At 41.1% G+C, this 24,030-nt stretch overlaps 1 protein-coding gene across 7 annotated transcripts in view; it reads right to left on the bottom strand.

The window, feature by feature from the left end:
- Nucleotides 1-24,030, bottom strand: part of nme7 (NME/NM23 family member 7) — a 140,129-nt gene that overhangs the window by 48,139 nt on the left and 67,960 nt on the right. For all 7 annotated transcript variants that reach the window (XM_043700894.2, XM_043700893.2, XM_043700896.2 and 4 more), the window contains exon 7: nucleotides 12,530-12,594. In XM_043700894.2, coding sequence (XP_043556829.2) covers nucleotides 12,530-12,594 — 65 coding nt within the window. The remainder of the gene's footprint in view (nucleotides 1-12,529; nucleotides 12,595-24,030) is intronic.

Genomic DNA, 24,030 nt, shown 5'->3' with positions numbered 1-24,030 from the left:
AGATATTTGTATCATCAATAGTCACAGGTCAGGTGCCAGAAGACTGGAGTTTGGCTAACCTGGTACCATTATTTAAGAAAGGTGCTAAGGACAAGCCAGGGAACTGGTGAGCCCGACGACGGTGTTGGGCAAGTTGTTGGAGGTAATCCTGAGGGACAGGATTTACAGGTATTTGGAAAGGCAAGGACTGATTAGGGATAGTCAACATTGTGTGTGGGAAATCATGTCTCACAAACATGATTGAGCTTTTTGAAGAAGTAACAAAGAAGATTGATGAGGTCAGAGCGGTAGATGTGATGTACATGGACTTCAGTGAGGCGTTCAACAAGGTTCCCCATTGGAGACTGGTTAGCAAAGTTAGATCTCATGAAATACAGGGAGAACTGGTCATTTGGATAAAGAACTGGTGCGAAGGTAGAAGACAGAGGGTGGCGGTAGAGGTTGTTTTTCATACTGAAGGCCTGTGACCAGAGGAGTGCCACAAGGATCGGTGTTGGGTCCACTACTTTTCATCATTTATATAAATTATTTGGATATGAACATAGTGGTATAATTGTAAGTTTGCAGATCACACAAAAATTGGAAGTGTAGTGGACAGCAAAGAAGGTTACCTCAAATTACAACGCAATCTTGATCAGATGGGCCAATGGGCTGAGGAGTGGCAGATGGAGTTTAATTTAGATAAATGTGAGGTGCTGCAGTTTGGGAAAACAAATCTTAGCAAGACTTATACATTTAATGGTAAGGTCCTAGAGAGTGTAGCTGAACAAAGAGACCTTGGAGTGTACGTTCATAGCTCCTTGAAAGTGGAGTCGCAGATAGATAGTGTAGTGAGGAAGGCGTTTGGTATGCTTTCTGTTTTGGTCACAGTATTGAGTACAGGAGGTGAGATGTCAAATTGCAGCTGTACAGGACGTTGGTTAGGCCACTTTGGAATATTTCGTGCAATTCTGGTCTCCTTCCTATTGGAAGGATGTTGTGCAACTTGAATGGGTTCAGAAAAGATTTCTAAGGATGTTGCCAGGGTTGGAGGATTTGAGCTATAGGGAGAGGCTGAATAGGCAGGGGCTGTTTTCCCTAGAGCATCAGAGGCTGAGGGATGACCTTATAGAAAGGAGAAAAGGATCCAGACGCCAGTGCCTAAAACCTAGCCCCTCACTCTTGGCCTTAACCTCCAAATATACTGCCGCGTGATCAGAGATAGCTATGTTCCCAATTTTACAAACCATAATCGATTCCAAAAGGGTGGAGGGAACCAGAAAGAAATCAATCCTCATGTGACATTTATGTGGGTTTGAGAAAAAGGTGAAATCCCTGCCGGTAGATTGAAGACATCTCCAAATGTCCACCAGTCCCAACTCCTCAGATAAGTCAGTCACCTGCTTCGCCTGTGAAGAAAGAGTTGGAGGCCCACTAGGTACCCTGTGCACTGTTGGATCCAAAAGACAATTGAAATCCATCCCCCCCCCGCCCATAATAATGTGCTGTGTTCCAAAGGCACTCAACTTAGAGAAGACACTAATCAAAGATTTGAAGCGATGTGCCGGAATGACAATAGACATTTAAAATTCCATATTCCTCCCCATGTATCAGGGCCTTAAGTGATATAAAATCACCCCTGCTCATCTTTCACCTGCTCTAATAATGTGAACAGAAGATTTTTCTGGATAAGTACTGCCACTCCGCTACTTTTAATAGTAAAGGATGTAAAGAAAATCTGGTCATAACCCTCCCTGTTGGAGCTCCAGGTGTTCCCCATCATCAAGATGGATTTCCTTCAACAAAGCGATATCAACCCTTTCCCTCTTAAGGCTAGAAAGCACTTGTTTCCTTTTAACAGGCGAATGACATCCCTTGATGTTCCAGGTGCACCATTTAACATGACATTTAGCCATATCCCCTTTCAGACACCCTTGAATCCCTGGAAGGGAGAACCCTGCTTACAATGCACCAAGCACAAGTAAATAAATACTCATAAAGTTGAAGAACTATATATACAAAAACTACTCTAATAACTACAAACAAATATTACTACCAAAAAACTACAAAGAAAACAACTATAAAACCTTGAATAGAAGACTCCTACCTCTGCCCAAAGGGGCACTCACCTACCCATTCCCTCCTTCACAGCTTCTTCAAGCCCGGACTGTGCCTTAGGCGGAAAAAAAACAAGGAGATGATCCTTAAATCAACAAAAACAAAGTTAGGATGAGCACTCCGCCCATTCCTAGCTTCATGTCACCCCTACTTGTGACTAAAAGAGAAAGAGAACAAAACACATCCACAAAATTTCCCATAATAAAATCCAGTTATAAGAAAATCACCCCTGCTCATCTTTCACCTGCTCTAATAATGTGAACATATTCCAATTTTTTTCTTTAAATTATTAGGGAGCAAGAAGTAAAAAAAAAGGGAAAACACAGGGAAAGAAGGAAAACAGGATGAACATTTACTGTATTCTTCAGGCCAGTCCGTCTATTGTAAAGTGTCTACAAAGTTTTTAGCTTTATCTGCCAAGTCAAACGTATAAACTGAGTCCTTGCGGCTGACACAGAGCAATGCGGGGTACCTCATGGAGTACTGGATACACAGGTTCCTCAGCGTCTTTTTAAGTCCGTCGAAGGACTTCCTCTTTCCATTTAAAGCTACCAAGAAATCCTGGAAAAACAATATTTTTGACCCCTTGTGCAGCAGTGCCTATGGGTCTTTTCCCAGTAATCTGGAGGCTTGTATTACTTTTTGCTTGTCCTTGTATAAATGGAAGTGTACTAGGATCGGGCGGGGGTACTGTACCGGCCCAGACCTATGCACTGCGATCCAACAGGCCCTTTCAATCTGCAGCTGGCTGGACTCGATTTGAAGGCCTAGGAACTGTGGCAGCCAGCTTTCAAAAGAAGCTGACTGGCTTCCCACCTTCTTCACCCTTCGGGAGCCCAACAATCCGAAGATTCATCCTCCAACCTCGATTTTTTATGTCATTGACCTGGTGTTGTAAGGCCCGCACCTCTCCAGCACCTGGATCCGACCAGATGAGGACTCCATCGCTGCTTCTGAGGCCTTGGTTCAACCTTCCACCTCCTCCAGCCACTCCCCTAGGCCCTGGATCTCCTGTTTCTGCAGCATGGATATGATGGGTTGGCTCTGGGCACGAATCTCCTCAATCCCAGCTCCAACCTTCGAGGTGAATCTTTCCATCATCGCTGCTAATTCCTGAGAGTCTGTCAGGTCCCGGGGCGTGGGATTGGGAGTTCAGGAGAGGCTGCTGCTGCTGCGGTCTCTGGTGTGCCCGGTGCTGCAGGGGAGTGTCCTTCCTGTTGACTGTTTGCTCGCTCCTTTTCCCTTTGGCTTCCTTCCCATTTCCAAATATTAACAAATAAGTGTTCTGTAAGATTTTAAACTAATAATTCCTCCACATACGTTGGCCAGGGACAGCAATATGCCTTGGCTGTTTGGCAGAACCGTCCATGGCAGTTCTACAGAATCGCTGGCATCTTGCAGAGTCCATGAATGTGCTTTTGGTACTCTCAGTCATGATGCTTTTCCAATTCCCCATCAGGAGTCCACTTCTGTCCTCAAAGATGTGCAGCAGCATTGACTCAACAGATTTTTTTTAGAAGCCGTTCAAGCCTGTTCATTCATTTCATGAGATCACAGCTAACTGGCCTAGCTCATAACCTTTATTGCATGATGCTCATAGATTATTTTTTAAAAGAAAATTATTTAATCTCAGATTTAGAGTTAATAACTGACTCGGTCTGAACTGTCAGTTCCAGAGTAGTGTTCAAAATTAATATCATCATCAGTGAAGATTTTTTTCGATTTTCACTCCTAAAAAGATAAAAGTTTCCATATATTGTTTGGAAGGGCTGAAGAAGGGCTTATGCCCGAAATGTCGATTCTCCTGCTCCTTGGATGCTGCCTGACCTGCTGTGCTTTTCCAGCAACACATTTTATATTTGCTAGAAGCACAGTGTATAGTAAAAGGAGCTGCTAAACTTCTTTGAACATGTTAGTTATTTCATCCAGAAGCGCCTTTTCCTTCATACGAGATATTGTCATTTGTTAATAATGTTTGTTTCATGTCGAGTTTTGCTCTTTTTTACCACAGCAAATGGCTGAAATAGGACATTGTGTCTTTTATTTGTGTTAGTCACCCGGAAGTTCATTTTTGTTCTCCAAAGTTAACTGTCTCTATGGGGATCATAACAATATCTTTGATAAAATTGCTCCTTAATTTTGTCAATTAAGGGATTTTAATTCTAGTTTGAGTGATTTCTCTTTGTAATCTAATCTTTGGGAGTTGGAGTGTGAATCTGGTAAATAGACTCAGTGAAAAGTCAATGTATCCTTCCTAACATGCAATGGTGAAACTGAACACAGTGTCTGAGATGTGGTCTCACTAAATCTTCATATAACTGCAACATGACTTGTTTTCCTTTATATTATGGTTGAGTATTCTAGTAATTGCCTTAATATTTTTCTGCACCTGGCTATGAAATATTAACGATATATGTTGATGGTCTCCTAATTCTTTTCACTGCTTTTAATTTTTTACCATGTAAACAAGTTATAAAATCTGTCTTTTTGCGATCCAAATAATGTTCGACACAGAAATCCATTTGCCACAGCTTTTTGCCGGCTCACTTATTCTATCAATTTCTGTGCAATTTTATGTTTTCATTCATGTTACTGCTTAGAATGTTGCTTACCTACGCGCTGTCAGCAAAACCGGAAATGTAACTTTCTAACCCATCATCTAAGTTATTAACACAGTTCCCTTACAAACATGAATCACATCCTACCAATTGAATGCCATTACCTCAACTGTCTGCCACCTGCTATTCAGTTACTTTTCTAACCAGTTTAGTAACTCAACTTCATTTCTACATGTTTCAAATTTAACTAAGTTTATTTTGAGGGTCTTCCTCACATGCATTCTGGAAGTTCATACAAATAAATTCTTTAGCCTATTCCATCATCTATAATTTTTGATATGTCTTCAAAAAAATTGGAACAACTGAAAAACTGTCTCTCTTTGATTAGCTTTTTAAGTGTTAGCAATACTACAGGAATGGACGTTGTTATTAGGTAAGTCTCAACAGAAGGAATCCAAAAGACAAGCGGAAAGCTTTTCTGAAAACAATGTTGAGCAATATTACATTCAATTTTATTCTGTATATGTGCTACAAATAGCAAAGGATTTTCCTTCCCTGCTCAATCAAGTGTTTTGTGATTGTACCTTGGTGCTCATGAATAATGGCAATATTTTAGATACACAAAGTCTAAACTTATGTAGCCCACAAACCCACCAACACATTAAACCAGGAGCTAACGAACTTGAAAAACCCTATACAGACAACAAGCAAAACTAATGTCACTTACAAAATACCATGCAAGGACTGTAACAAACATACATTGGACAAACAGGTAGAAAGCTAGCCACCAGGATACATGAACACCAACAGTCACAAAAAGACATGACCCTCTCTCACGAGTATCCTCACATATGGGTGAGGAAGGACACCACTTCGACTGGGACAACACACCCATCCTAGGACAAGCCCAACAAAGACACACACGAGAATTCCTAGAAGCATGGCATTTCAACCAGAACTCTATCAACAAACACACCAAGTTAGACTCCATCAGCAACCTCTGAGAAAAGGAACAGGGAGTGACTTCACCACAGGAAATGACATCACCACTGGAAATGTCATAACCAACCGAAAGAAACCCAAACATATAAATAGAAAGCAGGAATTTTCAGCATTGCTTCGCCTGAGGCCCACTGAAGATGTTATTTAGTAGGGTAATGAAACATCTGGAGAGGAGCCATCCAGGTCAGCGAGCAAACCTACATCCAAAACCTCAACCTGACCTACAAATGTTCTCAAAACTCGTGAATCCTCCTGCCCTGATTTGCTTTTCCAAAATGCAGTACTTCACATTTATCCAAATTAAACTCCACCTGCCACTCTTTTTAGCCCATTGGCCCATCTGATCAAGATCCTGTTGTACTCTGAGGTAACCTTCTTCGCTGTCTGGATTATGTTGTAGCTGTATAGGGTGTTGGTGAGGCACACCTGGAGTACTGTGTGCAGTTTTGGTCTTCTTACTTGAGAAAGGATGTACTGGCACTAGAAGGGGTGCAGATTAGGTTCACGAAGATGATTCTGGAGTTGAGGGTGTTGGTTTTATGCGTATGTGAGAAACCTGAGAATGACGAGAATGAGGGTAGGTCCGATCAAGGACAGTAGTGGGAGACTGTGTATTGAGTCGGAAGAGATAGGAGAGGTCTTGAACAAGTACTTCTCTTCAGTATTTACGAACGAGAGGGACCGTATTGTAGAATAGGAGAGTGTGAAATGGACTGGTAAGCTAGAAGAGATACCTGTTAGGAAGGAAGATGTGTTGGACATTTTGAACAACTTGAGGATAGACAAGTCCCCCGGGCCTGACGGGATATATCCTAGGATTATGTGGGAAGCAAGAGAGGAAATTGCAGTACCGTTGGCAATGATCTTCTCGTCTTCACTGGCAACGGGGGTGGTACCAGGGGACTGGAGAGTAGCGAATGTTGTGCCCCTGTTCAAAAAAGGGAATAGGGATAACCCCGGGAATTACAGGCCTGTTAGTCTTACTTCTGTGGTAGGCAAAGTAATGGAAAGGGTACTGAGGGATAGGATTTATGAGTATCTGGAAAGACACTGCTTGATTAGGGACAGCCAGCACGGATTTATGAAGGGTAGGTCTTGCCTTACAAGTCTTATTGAATTCTTCGAGGAGGTGACCAAGCATGTGGATGAGGGTAGAGCAGTGGATGTAGTGTACATGGATTTTAGTAAGGCATTTGATAAGGTTCCCCATGGTAGGCTTATGCGGAAAGTCAGGAGGCATGGGATAGAGGGAAATTTGGCCAATTGGATAGAAAACTGGCTAACCGGTCGAAGGCAGAGAGTGGTGGTAGATGGTAAATATTCAGCCTGGAGCCCAGTTACAAGTGGAGTTCAGCAGGGATCAGTTCGGGTCCTCTGCTGTTTGTAATTTTTATTAATGACTTAGATGAGGGAGTCGAAGGGTGGGTCAGTAAATTTGCAGATGATACGAAGATAGGTGGAGTTGTGGACAGTGAGGAGGGCTGTTGTCGGCTGCAGAGGGACTTAGATATGATGCAGAGCTGGGCTGAGGAGTGGCAGATGGAGTTCAACCCTGCCAAGTGTGAGGTTGTCCATTTTGGAAGAACAAATAAGAATGCGGAATACAGGGTTAATGGTAGGGTTCTTAGTCAGGTGGGGGAACAGAGGGATCTTGGGGTCTATGTACATAGATCTTTGAAGGTTGCCACTCAGGTGGATAGAGTTTGTAAGAAGGCCTATGGAGTATTATCGTTCATTAGCAGAGGGATTGAATTCAAGAGTCGTGAAGTGATGTTGCAGCTGTACAGGACTTTGGTTAGGCCACAGTTGGAGTACTGTGTGCAGTTCTGGTCGCCTCACTTTAGGAAAGATGTGGAAGCTTTGGAGAGGGTGCAGAGAAGATTTACTAGGATGTTGCCTGGAATGGAGAGGAAGTCATACGAGGATAGGTTGAGAGTTCTCGGCCTTTTCTCGTTGGAACGGCGAAGGATGAGGGGTGACTTGATAGAGGTTTATAAGATGATCAGAGGAATAGATAGAGTAGACAGTCAGAAACTTTTTCCCCGGGTACAACAGAGTGTTACAAGGGGACATAAATTTAAGGTGAAGGGTGGAAGGTATAGGGGAGATGTCAGGGGTGGGTTCTTTACCCAGAGAGTGGTGGGGGCATGGAATGCGCTGCCCGTGGGAGTGGTAAAATCGGAATCATTGGCGACCTTTAAGCGGCATTTGGATAGGTACATGGATGGGTACTTAATCTAGGTTAGACGTTCGGCACAACATCGTGGGCCGAAGGGCCTGTTCTGTGCTGTATTGTTCTATGTTCTATGTTTATGAGGAGAGACTAAGTAAACTGAGATTATATTCATGGGAATTTAGAAGAATGGGGCTATCTTATAGAAACAGAAAATTATGAAGGGAATAGATCAGATAGAAGTAGAGAGGATGTTTCTACTGGCGAGTGAAACTAGGACAAGAGGCATATCCTCAAATTTAGGGTGAGAAAATTTAGGTCTGAATCGAGAAGGAACTTCGTCACCCAGAGGGTTGTGATTCTATGGAATTCTCTGCCTAATGAAGTGGTTGAGGCTTCCTTAGTAAATGTTATAAAGCTAAGACAGACAATTTTTTGACCAGTAAAGGTATGGAGGGTTATGGTGGGAGAGTGGGTAATGGAGCTGAGGCCATGAAAAGATCAGCCATGAATCTTATTGAATGATGGTGCAGGCTAGAAGGACTGGACGGCCTACTCCTGCTCCTAGTTCTTATATTCTTATGTAAATATGCTATATTTGTTCCTATAATGGCCTGATTCTGATCATGTGACTCATTCCCAAAGGATTTTCCAGTTCCAATTAATATTTGAACATTCCAACGACCAGCCTGCTGCAGCTCTTACTTGGCATTTATTAATTTCACACATTAATCATGTTATTGATCATAAACTACTTAATAGCTTTCATTTCTTTTCACCCTTTAATGAATTTCCAGATCCTTGCTTGTGCATGTCAATTGACTGTTGCCCCTACATTTGACTTTGGATTCTCCTCCTGTTCCTGACTCTATCAAGCATTCTGCCTCTCATACTCCCAAACTAAATGAGTTTCCTTCTGCTCTACGCATCAGATAAATAAAATCGGATTCTGAGATCTCAGACAGCGGTAAATAAAACGATGTGTAAACATAATTATGTTACTTTGATATGGAAGCTAAATACACAAAATATTTTTTCAACAAAATAAGCAGAACTTTTTACTGTAGTATTAGAAAAGACACAGAACTTTAAGAATTGAACCACAGCAGGAAAATTCATGCATCTTTCAGGACAAAATATCAGTGAACTTACCACAATTTTAGTTTTGCTATGAGATCTCAGTAACACTACATCAGTAGTGCTTCAGTAGTAGCCATCTATCATCCAAACTGTACTTTTGCCATAAAAGGCCGAAAACAACTCAATGGTGTATGACTTTATGATATCAAAATTTCAGAACTTGAGCATCTATTAACTGTGTATTCACAAATAAACTAAATATACACAAAGCATTTTCGGCAAAACAATGCCAATTATGAGTCCAAAGCTTGGAAACTAGTTATGCACTTGTCCATCATTGGGTCAGCAAAATGGGAAAATGCAGGAAGGTTCATGGTCTCCACACTCGTCTTTCTTTTTGCAACTCAATCCTAATAAACAGTCTTTCCTTCAATAAATTCTATTCCAAAATTACTGACACAATTTCTCTTCCCTGGCTACTGTCTAGAGCTCAATTAGATTGTTCATAACTTAGACATTTTAGGCGATGCTGAAATGAGCTTTTAACCACTTATCTACTCCATCGTCAAGACACCTATACGTTATTTGGAGCTTCAAACAACTAATCCGTATTCTGCAGTTCTTTCAGTTTTTATTCAAAACAAGTTGTTCATTTACAATTGTAAACCGCAAGTACTTCTGATACGCAGTTCCAAATTGCAGTAAATACATATTTATGAAATGTCATTAACATCCCAATCTCCTTCACACAGACATTAACAAATAGTTTGACAATCTACCACAGAAAGCAATATTGAGAAGACAGGTGGTGAAAGATCTAGCTTTTAGAGAACCTCTTAAAAAGAGAAGAGAGAGGTAAAGAAATTATGGAAAGAATTCTAGGAATTTTGAATAGGTAGCTGATGGTACAGCTGACTGAAACTGGGTTTGAGCAAGAAACCAGAAGTGGATGATTGCAAAAATCTCAGAGGGTTGTAGACCGGGGGGAATTAGAAGGTTGAGATTCTGCAGTAATTTTAAAGCAAGGATCAAAACTTTAAAACTGAGACATTGTGTGACTGGAATTCAATGTACGTCAGCATGGACAGGTGTGATAGACAAATTAGACTTTGTGCGAATTAGAACACATCCAAGGTTTTGATGAGTTTACGTTTATGAAGGGTTGAAAATGGAAGGTCAGTAAGAGAGCATTCTATTAATCAAGTCCACAGGCAGCAAAGATATATGTGTGGGTTTCAGCAGAAGAGCCAAGGCAGGTCAAAGACAGGTGACAATACAAAGGTAGAAACAGTTGGTCTTGACAATGAAGCAGATATATAGTCGGAAGTTCATCTCAGGACCAAATAAAACATCAAAGCTGTGAATTATGTCATTCAATTTCAGAAAACAGCTGAGGGAGGGATGGAATCAGTGGGTAGGAAATGGAGATTGTTACAGAAATAGTAGCTTTAATTTTGCAAACGTTAAATTGGAGAAATCTTTTTAAACAATGGATGTTGGACAAATAGCACAAAAGATCACTATCACTGGAGACAGGAAGAGAGCTGGTAAATGAGGTAGGAGTTGGGCATCATCAATGTACAAGTGGAAACTGTTTCTGAATGACGACACTGAGGAGCAATATATAGATGAGAAATTGGATAACGGTCAAAATTATTGTGTAGTGGGATTCTCTTCAAAGGCCAGTTTTGCCCAAATACAGGGTCCTCTCCTCCAAACTCTATTTTCAGCACTCTGACAATCACAACCTTATCAATATGTATATGATCACAAAAACCGATCAACCTGGATTCCTAGATAGCTGCCACGATACTTCCATCACGTGGCATTTAAATATAGTCACAGGCTAAGGATATGGGGTAGAGACAGAAAAATTGCAGATGCTGGAATCCAAAGTAGACAAGCAGGAGGTGGAGAAGATGACATTTTGGGTATAATCCTTTTTTAGGAAAGGCATATGGGGTAGGCCTTTTGGGATTGAAGTGAGGAGAAACATTTTCACCCAGAGAATGGGGAGCCTGTAGCATTCTCTGTGACAGAAAGCAGCTGAGTCCAAAACATTGAATTGTTTTTAATAAGGAGTTCAATATTGTCATAGGGCTGTATAGCATGGAAACAGACCCTTTGGTCCAACTGTCCATGCTGACCAAATATCCTAAATTAATCCAGTCCCATTTGCCAGCATTTGGCCCATGTCCCTCTAAACCCTTCCTATTCACATACCCATCCAGTCGCCTTTTAAATGTTGTGATTGTATCAGCCTCCATTACTTCCTCTGGTAACTCATTCCATACACGCAAAACCCTCAGTCTGAAAAAGTTGCTCCTTAGGTCCCTTTTATATCTTTTCTCTCTCACCCTAAACCTATGCCTTCTAGTTTTGAACCCCCCTATCCCAGGAAAAGACCTTGGCTAATCATCCCAACCATGTCCCTCATGATTTTATAAACCTCTATAAGGTCACCCCTCAGCCTCCGACACTCCAGGGAAAATAACCCCACCCTATTCAGTCTCTCTCCGTAACTCAAATCCTCCAACCCTGGCAATATCCTTGTAAATCTTTCCTGAAGCCTTTCAAGTTCCACAAGTTGCAAGGAGACCAGAATTGCATACAATATTCCAAAAGTGGCCTAACCAATGTCCTGTACAGATGCAACATTACCTCTCAACTCCTATGCTCAATGCAATCAATAAAGGCAAGCATACCATATGCCTTTTTGACCTGGGACTCAACTTTCAGTGGGCGGCACGGTGGTACAGTGGTTAGCACTGCTGCCTCACAGCGCCAGAGACCCGGGTTCAATTCCCGCTCAGGCGACTGACTGTGTGGAGTTTGCACGTTCTCCCCGTGTCTGTGTGGGTTTCCTCCGGGTGCTCCGGTTTCCTCCCACAGTCCAAAGATGTGCAGGTCAGGTGAATTGGCCATGCTAAATTGCCTGCAGTGTTAGGTAAGGGGTAAATGAAGGGGTATGGGTGGGTTGCGCTTCGGCGGGGCGGTGTGGACTTGTTGGGCCGAAGGGCCTGTTTCCACACTGTAAGTAATCTAATCGAAGAGTTTCAAGGAACCATGAACCTGCCCTTCAAGGTCTCTTTGTTCAGCAACACTCTCCAGGACCTTACCATTAAGTGTATAAGTCCTGTCCTGAATTGCCTTCCCAAAATGCAGCACCTCACACTTTATGGGCTAAAGGGATAAAAGGGTATGGGGAGAAAGCAGGAAGAGGCTACATAGTTGGATATTCAGCTGTGATTGTACTAACTGGCACAGCAGGCTCAAAGGACCAATGACCTACTCCTGCTCCTACCTTTTATGTTTCTACCGTTCCTTTTCCAAAAAAAATTCAGAGGATGATGGTATGGGGATATGGGCTGGCACCTCCTGGCTCAATATAGCCATTCACAGCCTACTGCATCCAAACAGATGAAATCTAGCAAGGAACATGGAGGATCACCAAATCACAATTGAGTTTGTAAAGCAATGGTACAGGAGCCACTTTAGGTCCAAAAGTTCCTGGCATTAATTTCCAGAAAAATCTCCCAACTAAGAGTAGCTTATACAATTTTGCACACAAAATTACTGTTACACACAGTTTTTGTACAAAAATTATTAATCATCTTACCAATTGAAATGCGGTAAATTTAAATCCGCGTTCTTCAATGGCATCTAAAATCTTTCCAGCCAGACCTAGAAAAATTGTAAAATTATAAATGACAAAATTCTCAGAATATTCCATGGAAATATTACTAAATTAATTTTATTTAATAAACATATAAGGAGCACATTTGACAATTACTTAATCAGAAAATCTTTTGACACTGCAAACATAACAACATTGTTTGTTAGCCAAATATGACATAAACAAGGTACAAGGACTTCTCTTACTTGTCTATCTCTGGTGAATTTATTTACAATTAAAACAATATATATATAATACAGAATAATATCCAGAGAACCTGCAGGCATGTGATAATATCTAGGTACTTGGCTCATTTGCAAATTGAGCTCTTAAAATGACAACATCTAGTGATGTTCTCTTCTCCTCAAATTGTTGACTCACATTGCTTCATAGGACACAAAAGTCAACAGGTTCATCAACCAAATACTCATTGCTCATGCGTGAACACAGAACTTCACAAGAAATTTCATGTTAAAAAGCATCACAGCTGAGCCTAAAGCCATCCTATCCTAGTGTTAATACACAGTCATCGCTGAATAACAAAGAACCAAAGGAGATACTTTCTCGGCCATGAGTACTGAAGGTATAAATATAATCTTTAACACAATTGAAGGTTATCAAGGTTACATAATAAAGTTTCATTTATCTTGAGAGTTCATTTTTCTCTTCTCTCTTTTTTCTTTCCTCTCTCATGTTGGCATACGTAGACTTCACTGTCAAGAATCCCTGCCAGATCAGCTTATTTTCACATCACTACCTGTAATGAGTAAGACTGTTGAAATATCCCCAATGCCAAAACAGTAGAGATTAACGAACTCAAGACTAAGAATCAAATTTGAAGTCTTCTTGCCTCAGTTATTCTTTGAATTAAATAGCAACCATTTTTGACATGCCTTATTTCTTTGATTCAGCATCTGAATTTTACAAATTATTTATGAAGCTGGTTATGTATGAACATGGTCATTGGTCAGAAATGAAAATTATTTTCAATTTGACTGCATTCGTTGACACTAGAACATGCCCAGTTGCCCGTCATCAAACACTGCTTTTTCACTAAGGACACTCAGTAGGGTGTAAGATAGGTGAGAAGTCAAGTTTGTTATTTGAGTTTAATTGTATGACTTATTACAGCACCAATCTCACAACAACGCTCTTCTCACTGCGTTATTCACATCATCCATTCTTCAGTTGCAAAGAATGCCTCAGATTATTTACATTGTAAACCATGGGCACTGGTGATTTTAAACTAGCAAAGAACCACCCCAAAGCTAAATAACTTCCAAACACAAACTAAAAACTGGGGGTATAACTTGCTTACAGGATTGAAGAATCATCCTACCATTAAGTGCTTGGAAAAAAACGTCAGTCAAAATAGTTAACCCATGTGAATTTTTTCGTACTTATAAGTGGCTCAAATTAAACACATTTCAACTCAGTAAAAGCAATATATCCCAAGACACTACACGTGTAGTGTCTCCCACCTGCCCTCCTCCTCTAACCAAAAAAAAGACTCTCGTGTGTTGCAAAGGTAAGGCATTTCAATTGATATTTCTTGTGTTTTGTGTGATTGTTTAAAAGTTTACTATTGGTTAGTTGAATAAGACCATAGAGAAGTACTAACAATTGTTTAACTCATAAATTTGTATAAATTAATTAAATAAGTAGAAATGGATGGACAGGTGATGTGCTGTAGCTGTATGATGTGGGAGCTGGCTGATCCCATTGTCAACGGCAGTGACCACATCTGCAGCAAGTGTTGGTTGCTGGAAGAACTCCGGATCAGAATTGTTGATCTGGAATCTAAGCTTCAAACACTGCGGCACATCCGGGAGGGGGAAGAGTTACCTGGACACTTTGTTTCAGGAGGCAGTCACATCTGGCAGATTAAGTAATTCAAATTCAGTCAGTGATCAGGGTGTGACTGTTGTAAAGTGTGAAGTGAGGTAGGTAGGGAGATTCTGAGCTCAAGAGTGGAGGAGCCTTAAGCCCTCGACCTTGTCCAACAGGTATGAGATTTTTGCTCCCTGTATGGATGAGGAAAAGGGCTGTGGACAGAGTGAGCCAGCTGACCTCGGCACTACAGTGCAGAAGGTCATTCAAGAGTGGGGAGCAAAAAGACAAGTAGTTGTTATAGGGGATTCTATAATTAGGGGGACAGATAGTGTCCTTTGCAAGCCGGATCGGGAGTCCCGCATGGTATGTTGCCTGCCCGGTGCCAGGGTGCAGGACATCTCCGAATGGCTTGAAAGGATATTGGAGCAGGAGGAGGAGGAACCAGTTGTTGTGGTCGACGCTGGCACAAACAACATAGGCAAGGCTAGGAAGGAGGACCTGTTTGGGGAATATCAAACACTAGGAAAGAAATTGAAGAACAGGTCCTCGAGGGTCATAATCTCTGAATTACTGCCCGAGCCATGTGCTATTTGGCATAGGGATAAGTAAATTAGGGAAGTAAACCCATGGCTAAGAGATTGGTGTGGGAAAGAGGATTTCCATTTCATGAGACATTGGCATCAGTTTTGGAACCGGGGCGATCTGTACCGATGGCAAAAAGGATAAATAGGGTGGTCACTAGACTTTAAACTTGTGAGTCGAGGAGGAAGGGAAAGGGAAAGGGAAAGGGAAAGGGAAAGCAACAGGGAGTATGGAGTTAAGTAGAAAGATAAGCAGCAGGTTAGCATGCGTGCAGGGTTTAAGTTCAAGACAGACTAGGAATGAAGCAAAAAGGAAGGTAGAGGTGATGAAAATCATGAGGATAACAAAATTAACATTAAAGTGCTTTATCTGAATGCTCGAAGCATTCAAAACAAAGTAGATGAATTAACAGCACAAATCATCATAAATGATTATGATGTGGTAGGCATCACAGAGATGTGGCTGCAGGGGGTTCAGGACTGGAAATTAAACATCCAAGGATTTACAGCCTATCGAAAAGACAGGGAGGGAGGCCCTGTTAGTTAAGAATGAAATTAAATCTATGGCATTAAATGAATAGGGTCAGATGAAGTGGAGTCTGTGTGGGTGGAGTTGAGAAATGACAAAGGCAAAAAAAACATAAATGGAGTAATGTACAGACCTCCCCGCAGTGGTCAGGACCAGGGGCGCAAGATAAACCAGGAAATAGATACGGCATGTCAAGAAAAGTAAAGTCACGGTGATCATGGGGGCTTCAATATGCAAATGGACTGGGTGAATTATGTTGCTAATGGATCTAAAAAAAGGGAATTCATGGAATGCTTACAGGATGGCTTTATGGAACAGCTTGTGATGGAGCCCACAAGGGAGCAGGCTTTTCTGGACTTAGTGCTGTGTAACGAGCCAGACTTTATAAAGGATCTTAAAGTCAGGGAACAATTAGGAGGCAGTGATCAAAATATGGTAGAGTTCAGTCTGCAGTTTGGAAGAGAGAAGGCAAAATCGGATGCAATGGTGTTCCAGTTAAATAAAGGTAATTACTTGATTACATTACAGTGTGGAAACAGGCCCTTCGGCCCAACAAATCCACACCGACCCGCCGAAGCGAAACCCACCCATACCCCTACATTTACCCCTTACCTAACACTACGGGCAATTTAGCATGGCCAATTCACCTGGCTTGCACATTTTTGGATTGTGGGAGGAAACCGGAGCACCCGGAGGAAACCCACGCAGACACGGGGAGAACGTGCAAACTCCACACAGTCAGTCGCCAGGGGCAAGAGAGGGGAACTGATGAAGATTGACTGGAAGCAGAGACTGGAAGACAGTAGAGCAACAATGGCAGGAGTTTCTGGTGTAATTGAGGACACAGTACAGAGGTTCATCCCAAATAAAAAAAAGATTATCGGGGGGGAATTAGACATCCATGGCTGATGAAGGAACTCAGGAAATGTATCACTATAAAGTGGCAAAGAGCACTGGGAAATCAGAAAATTCGGAAGACTAGAAAAACAAACAGAGATAACAAAGAGAGAAATAAGGAGAGGATCAAATATGAAGAAAAGTTAGTAATATTAGAAATGATAGTAAAAGTTTCTTTCAATATAAGAAACAAACACGAGGCAAAATTGATGCAGGAAGGCTAGTGATGTGAGATAAGGAAATAGCTGAAGAACTTAATAAATACTTTGTGTCAGTCTTCACAGTGGAAGACATGAGTATTATCCCAACAATTAAGGAGAGTCAAGGGGCAGAGTTGACATTGGTGGCCATTACAAAGGAGAAAGTATTTGATAAGCTAAAAGGTCTAAAACTGATAAATCTCCTGGCCCAGATGGGCTACATCCTAGAGTTCTGAGGGAGATGACTGAAGAAATAGCGGAGGCATTGGTTGTAATCTTTCAAAGATCACTGGAGTCAGGGTAAGTCCCATTGATTGGAAAATCGTTGTTGTAACCCCTTTGTTCACGAAAGGATCAAGACAAAAGATGGAAAATTAACCTAACCTCGGTTATAGGTAAAATTCTAGAATCCATCGTTAAGGATGAGATTTCTAAATTCTTGGAAGTTCAGAGTCGGATTAGGACAAGTCAGCATGGATTTAGTAAGGAGAGGTCGTGCATGAAAAACCTCCTAGAATTTTTTGAAGAGGTAGCAAGTAGGTTAGACCAGGGAAACCCAGTGGATGTTATCTACCTAGACTTCCAAAAGGCCTTTGATAAGGTGCCTCACGGGAAGCTGCTGAGTAAGGTGAGGGCCCACGGTGTTTGAGGTGAGCTACTGACATGGATTGAGGATTGACTGTCTGATAGAAGGCAGAGAGTTGGGATAAAAGGTTCTTTTTCGGAATGGCACCTGGTGACAACTGGTGTCCTGCAGGGTTCAGTGTTAGGGCCCCAGCTGTTCACTTTATATATAAATGATCTGGATGAAGAGACTGGGGGCATTCTGGCAAAGTTCGCCAATGATATGAAGTTAGGTGGACAGGCAGGTAGTTCTGAGGAGATGGGGAGGCTACAGAAAGATTTAGACAGTTTAGGAGAATGGTCCAAGAAATGGCTGATGAAATTCAATGTGAGCAAATGCGAGGTCTTGCACTTTGGAAAAAAGAATACAGGCATGGACTATTTTTTAAACGTTGAGAAAATTCATAAACCAAAGTATAAAGGGATCTGGGAGTGCTAGTATAGGATTCTCTAAAGGTTGACTTGCAGGTTGAGTCCGTGGTTAAGAAAGCAAATGTGTTGTCATTTATTTTTAAGAGGGTTGGAATGCAAAAGCAGTGATGTGCTACTGAGATTTTATAAAGCTCTGGTTAGGCCCCATTTGGAATACTATGTCCAGTTTTGGGCCCCTCACCTCAGGAAGGACATACTGGCACTGGAGTGGGTCCAGCGTAGATTCACAAGGATGATCCCTGGGATGGTAGGCCTAACATACGATGAATGGCTGAGGATCCTGGGATTGTATTCGTTAGAGTTCAGAAGGTTGAGGAGAGATCTAATAGAAACTTACAAGATAATGCATGGTTTAGAAAGGGTGGACGCTGGGAAATTGTTTCTGTAGGGTGGGGATACTAGTACTCGTGGGTACAGCCTTAGATTTAGAGGGGGTCAATTTAGAACGGAAATGAGGAGACACTTCTTCAGCCAGAGAGTGGTGGGCCTGTGGAATTCACTGCCACGGAGCACAGTGGAGACCAGGACATTAAATGTCTTCAAGGCAGAAACTGATAAATTCTTAATCTTGAAGGAATTAAGGGATATGGGGAGAGTGCTGGTAAGTGGCATGGAAATGCCTATCAGCCATGGAGAGATGGGCTGAATAGCCTTACTTCCACTCCTATTTCTTATGGTCTTAATATATCCATCAAAGGCAGAGCTGCTCTGGATTGAGAGTTTACAGGATAAACAAGATTGACAAATTAGGCATAAAAGTGAGAATAATATATTCTTAAAAATACAAAAGGTGTAGAAGATAACTAAAAAGAGCAGTAAGAAAGTATCAAAGAGAATGGTAATTAACATTATGCAAATTAATGAGCCTAGTGCAAGAATTCAAAATGATTTTACATAGGCTTATATATAACATTTGAGCATATTCAACAAAAAGTGCTCAGGACACAAGAATCAATCTTTACTCCCACATGGATAGGTCATAGTAACATGTTGACTTTAGAAACGTCCAGCTTGATGGTGTGGATGTCAAATGGGCATTTCCTCTTGTGGAGGGATCATTAGGGGATCCAGTGTAGGTACGTGTGCGTTCTGATTGTTTGGATCACTCTTCCTCAAAACCAGTAGATGCAGAATCTTTAAATAGCTTTAAGGCAGAGATAGGTTGATGAAAAGAGGACGGAATGGGATGAAAGATTAATGGGGATATCCAGGAATATACAGTGGAAGTTAAAACCAGATCAGACATGATCTTATTGCATGACAGACTAGGGTCAAGGGACCAAGCAATCCATTTTTGCTCCTAATTTGTACGGTTGTAAAAATATATCCATGTAAACCCATCGGCTGTCATATGAGACCCTTAAGTGGGCACTCATTTCCCATTTAAGGGTTTCAATCAGGTGGGAAGGCCATCCATGAACCTTCCTGCTAGGGACTTAATTAGAGAGGAGGTGGAAAGTTGACGGAGTTCCCAAACACCTGATTAAATGTATGTTCACAAGATGCGGCTCAGCTCCCTACAATCCATTTGGATAGCACAGTGGCTCAGTGGTTAGCACTACTGCTTCACAGCGCCAGGGACCCAGGTTCTATTTCAGCCTCGGGTGACTTTCTGTGTGGAGTTTGCACATTCTCCCTGTCCCTGCCTGGGTTTCCTCCCATTGTGCAAAGATGTGCAGGTTAGGTGAATTGGCCAGCTAAATCACCCATAGTGTTCAGGGATGTGTAGGTTAGGTGCATTAGTTAGGGAAACAGAGTAATAGTGTAGGGGAATTGGTCTGGGTGAGATACTCTTCGGCGGGTTGTTGTGGACTTGTTGGGTCAAATGGCATGTTTCCACACTGCAGGGATTCTATGATCTAAATCTCAAAACCACCTTTTGGATTGACAGATTTAACTTATTATAGGCTTATATTTAATGAAGCACTTCAAATCCTTCAGTTGTTAAACCAGTTTCTAAAATATGCTAAATTCTTTTAAATGCAAGTCTGAATAGTTTTTTTAATGTACAGGCGCAGCTTTACGTGTTGCCATTCAACTGCCAGATTTCAAGTGCACCACGTATTAATAGTACCTGTATGTGATGGCACTACATACAGAGAAGAAAGATTAACTCCTCATTTCTAACTTCTCTGGGAAGTCAGCTATATGACATACTGCAATGACTTACATATACATATTGTGTAACCAATCTTCTAGTTGCAGGGATATTATGTTTAAGAAGAAATTAATATTATATTGGAATATTACCAGAAAGATGTTTGGCATACTTTCCTGTATTGATCAGAGCATTGAGTATAGGAGTTGGGAGGTCATGTGGCGGCTGTACAGGACATTGATTAGGCTACTTTTGGAATATTGTGTGCAATTCTGTTCTCCTTCCTATTGGATGTGGTGAAACTTGACGGTTCAGAAAAGATTTGCAGGGACGTTGCCAGGGTTGGAGGGTTTGAGCTATAAGGAGAGGCTGAATATGCTAGGGCTGTTTTCCCTGGAGTGTTGGAGGCTGAGAGGTGATATAAATCATGAGGAGCATGGATAGGATAAATAGACAAAGTCTTTTCACTAGGGTGAGGGAATCCAGAACTACAGGGCATAGGTTTAGTCAGAGGGACAAGATAATAAGGACTTAAGGGGCAACTTTTTTCACGCAGAGTGCGATGCGTTTATGGAATGAGCTGCCTTAGGAAGTGGTAGAGGCTGCTACAATTGCAGCATTTAAAATGCATCTGGATGAGTATATGAATAGGAAGGGTTTAGAGGGATATGGGCCAAAGAGTGCTGGCAAATGGGACTAGATTAGTTTGGATATCTGGTCAGCATGGACGAGTTGGACCAATGGGTCTGTTTCCATGCTACACATCTCTATGAATCTACGACTTCAAATGTTCTTCATTTACATAAATGATTTGGATGTGAGCATAAGAGTTAGTAAGTTTGCCGATATCACCAAAATTGGAGGTGTAGTGGACAGCAAAGAAGGTTACTTCAGATTATAACAGGATCTTGACCAGATGGGCCAATGGGCTGAGAAGTGGCAGATAGAGTTTAATTCAGATAAAGGCGAGGTGCTGCATTTTGAGAAAGCAAATCTTAGCAGGACTTATGCACTTAATGGTAAGGTCCTAGGGAGTGTTGCTGAAAAAAAAGAGACCTTGGAGTGCAGGTTCATAGCTCCTTGAAAGTGGAGTCGCAGGATAGTGAAGAAGACGTTTGGTATGCTTTCTTTTATTGGTCAGAGTATTGAGTACAGGCGTTGGGAGGTCATGTTGCGGCTGTACAGGACATTGGTTAGGCCACTGTTGGAATATTGTGTGCAATTCTGAACTCCTTCCTATCAGAAAGATGTTGTGAAACTTGAAAGGGTTCAGAAAAGATTTACAAGGATGTTGCCAGGGTTGGAGGATTTGAGCCATAGGGAGAGGCTGAACAGGTTGGGGCTGTTTTCCCTGGAGGGTCGGAAGCTGAGGGGTGACCTTATAGAGGTTTATGAAATTTTGAGGGGCATGGATAGGATAAATAGACAAAGGGTTGTCCCTGGGGTGGGGGAGTGCAGAACTAGAGGGCATAGGTTTAGGTTGAGAGGGGAAAGATATAAAAGAGACCTAAGGGGCAACTTTTTCACAGAGAGGATGGTACGTGAATAGAATGAGCTGCCAGAAGAAGTGGTGGAGGCTGATACAATTGCAACATTTAAAAGGCTTTTGGATGGGTATATGAATAGGAAGGGTTTGGAGGGATATGGGCCGGGTGCTGGCAGGTGGGACTAGATTGGGTTGGGATACCCCGAAGGGTCTGTTTCCATGCTATACATCTCTATGACTCCATGACTCTAACCAAAATCATGTATATTCTATGTGCTGACTATTACAATCCTAAAACTCACTTTCCAATTGGTTACATAATTGATTGTACACCACTTGTAACACAGGATCAATTCTACATAATCAAAGTCTTACAATCTTTAACCAAAAGAGAAAATGCTAGAAATATACAGGACATTAAGACAGAAAATAAAATTGATGAGTTTGCATAAAGACCCAAAATCTCAAATCTACTAGGAAGGAAATTCAGGAAACGTGCTGCACCCATGGATAATGCAGCTTTGAATGAACAGCGTTTTCAGTATATGTTTTAATAACCTTTTTGTTCTAGATTTTTCAGCTGTTATGTCTTAGGTCATTCTCTCATTCCTTGCTTTGTTGTTGAAATATTCACAAATAAGCCCAATACGTCAAAAAAATCCCTGACCTGGCATTAATTTGAAACAACTTGAATTATTCTCATATCTCCACATCAGTGAAGAAACAACACATCAGATCTTGTTCAAGTTTTCAGTTATTACACAGATTTATGAAACCATGAACAAGTTTTCAATTTAACAATAGACCAACAACAGTTTTCTGGGTTTTTTTCCTTTTTAAACCCTGGAACTGTTGCCAAGGTTAGTTATGAATGCATAACTCACATGCATTGTCTGTACAAATTTGAAAATCATGTGTTAGATGTGTTAATATCCATTATCAGAAAATAAAACAATGAGCACCATTATTTTGGAGTTTGCTGAGTAATAAACACAGCCAATGAGACTGATTTGATGAATGTGAGGCTCAAAACAAGTGCATCATACAGAGTACAATTACAGAATTTTACTGTTCTACTGTGCATACTGTCTCATTCTCATAGCTGTCTGATCTTTGCACTTCACTTCAGCTGAAGATGGACATGGACTCTCACTTTTTAGTTTGACTATAATGGCAAAAAGCAGTTTTGATTTATCCCAAATTCTCTGAACTGGTATCAGAACCAGAAGTATTAATTTGTTAATGAACAACTCGATCTAGAATAAAGTGAAATTGAAGTGACTAAGATGTAAACATTAACTGATCAGTCTCCCTTAATCACTCAGTTACATAAAACACGTTTTTATATCTCAAACATTTGTAGATTTTAAAAACCAAAATAACTGCAGATGCTGAAAATCAGAAACAAAACAAAAGTTGCTGGAAACGCTCAGCGGGTCTGGCAGTATCTGTGAAGAGAAATCCAAGTTAACATTCGGGTCCAGTGACCCTTCCTAGGTTTTAGTTGCTTTCTCATATATTTACGTTGTTCATGCACCTATATTTATTTTCTGCGTGAATGCATGTATTCCAAAATTATAAGTTTACAATACAGTAAAGCAAGTCTTCTGAGAAGTTGACCATCTATATGATAAGGATATTGAACGATGTACCCACAGTAAGCACTGAATGTGTAATTAAAATAATTTTTTAAGTGCTCATTATGATCAATTTTTAAAAAGGTATTTTTTGAGTCCAGATGAAGTCACAAACTGGTTTGCAAAGATACAGTAATAGCACAGTCAAGAAGGATGGTTGTCAAGGAAGTGTTTGAACAGAAGAAAGGAAGCACCAACCCAGAGACTTTGAGGTGGAACAAAGAAGTGAGTATCATTCAGGAGCATGGAAGGAGAGATAATTTATCTTATTCTGTAAATGCCACCTCATCTCAAAAATCTGCTCGTCATACTCTAATTTTGTAGAAATTCAATTAAAAAAAAGCACTTTTAAGTCTTTTTGCTGTCTTGCTCCTTCCTATTTCTGCAATATTTATCAGTTCTTCAACTTGTGCCCCCATTTGTCACAACACCATTTCATTCTGAGTACTTCAGATTCCAGCCTCTTGTACACACTCCGATTTCCTTTATTTAAACACTTCAGCCATCCAGGGACCACATTCTGAAATTTCCCATCCCCCTGTCTACCCTTAATTCTCCATCTCATTGACCAAGCATTTGGCCACCCTTCTGAATGTAGCTTTTTTTAAAAAATGCCTGGGAAGCACAAAGAGATTGAGGATGTTCTATAAATTGTAGGTTATTGATGCTATATGCCAGATCGCGACTCATGTAAGGACTGGATCCCAGACCGGGCCAAATAGTTTCATTGTCATTTGACATTTTAAAAGGTACTAATTAAATGCTTTATGCGTTATTTAGCTTGGTAGTGTTGGGAGACTAGTTGAAAGCCTAGAAGAAATGAAAAGGGTGCAATGGATTGGGAAGAGTGTTGCAATGTAGAAATATCGAGATCAGAGTCCACATTAGGAGGGAAAATGTCACATGAAGTATTTTGAGTTGAAAATGCATGAGATATATTGGGGGTTCGCAGTGGGAAAGGATGGCCTGATAGTATGAAAATACTAGGACGGAGGACAACTGGGAACAAAGGAGCAGTGCTGCTGTGCAGGGGACTAATCAAATCAGTTATGTTTTGGAGTAATGGGATGTGGGTGGTTAGAGGCAGCAGACAGTGCAATAACCGAGCGGATTGAAGAAGGGAGCAC

Source organism: Chiloscyllium plagiosum, unplaced genomic scaffold, assembly GCF_037043375.1.
Source record: "Chiloscyllium plagiosum isolate Xiang-an unplaced genomic scaffold, Cpla_swu_hap1 HiC_scaffold_12, whole genome shotgun sequence".
Classification (NCBI taxonomy): domain Eukaryota; kingdom Metazoa; phylum Chordata; class Chondrichthyes; order Orectolobiformes; family Hemiscylliidae; genus Chiloscyllium; species Chiloscyllium plagiosum.
Note: the sequence above shows the minus strand (reverse complement) of the source record. Positions and strands in the feature narration are given on the sequence as shown.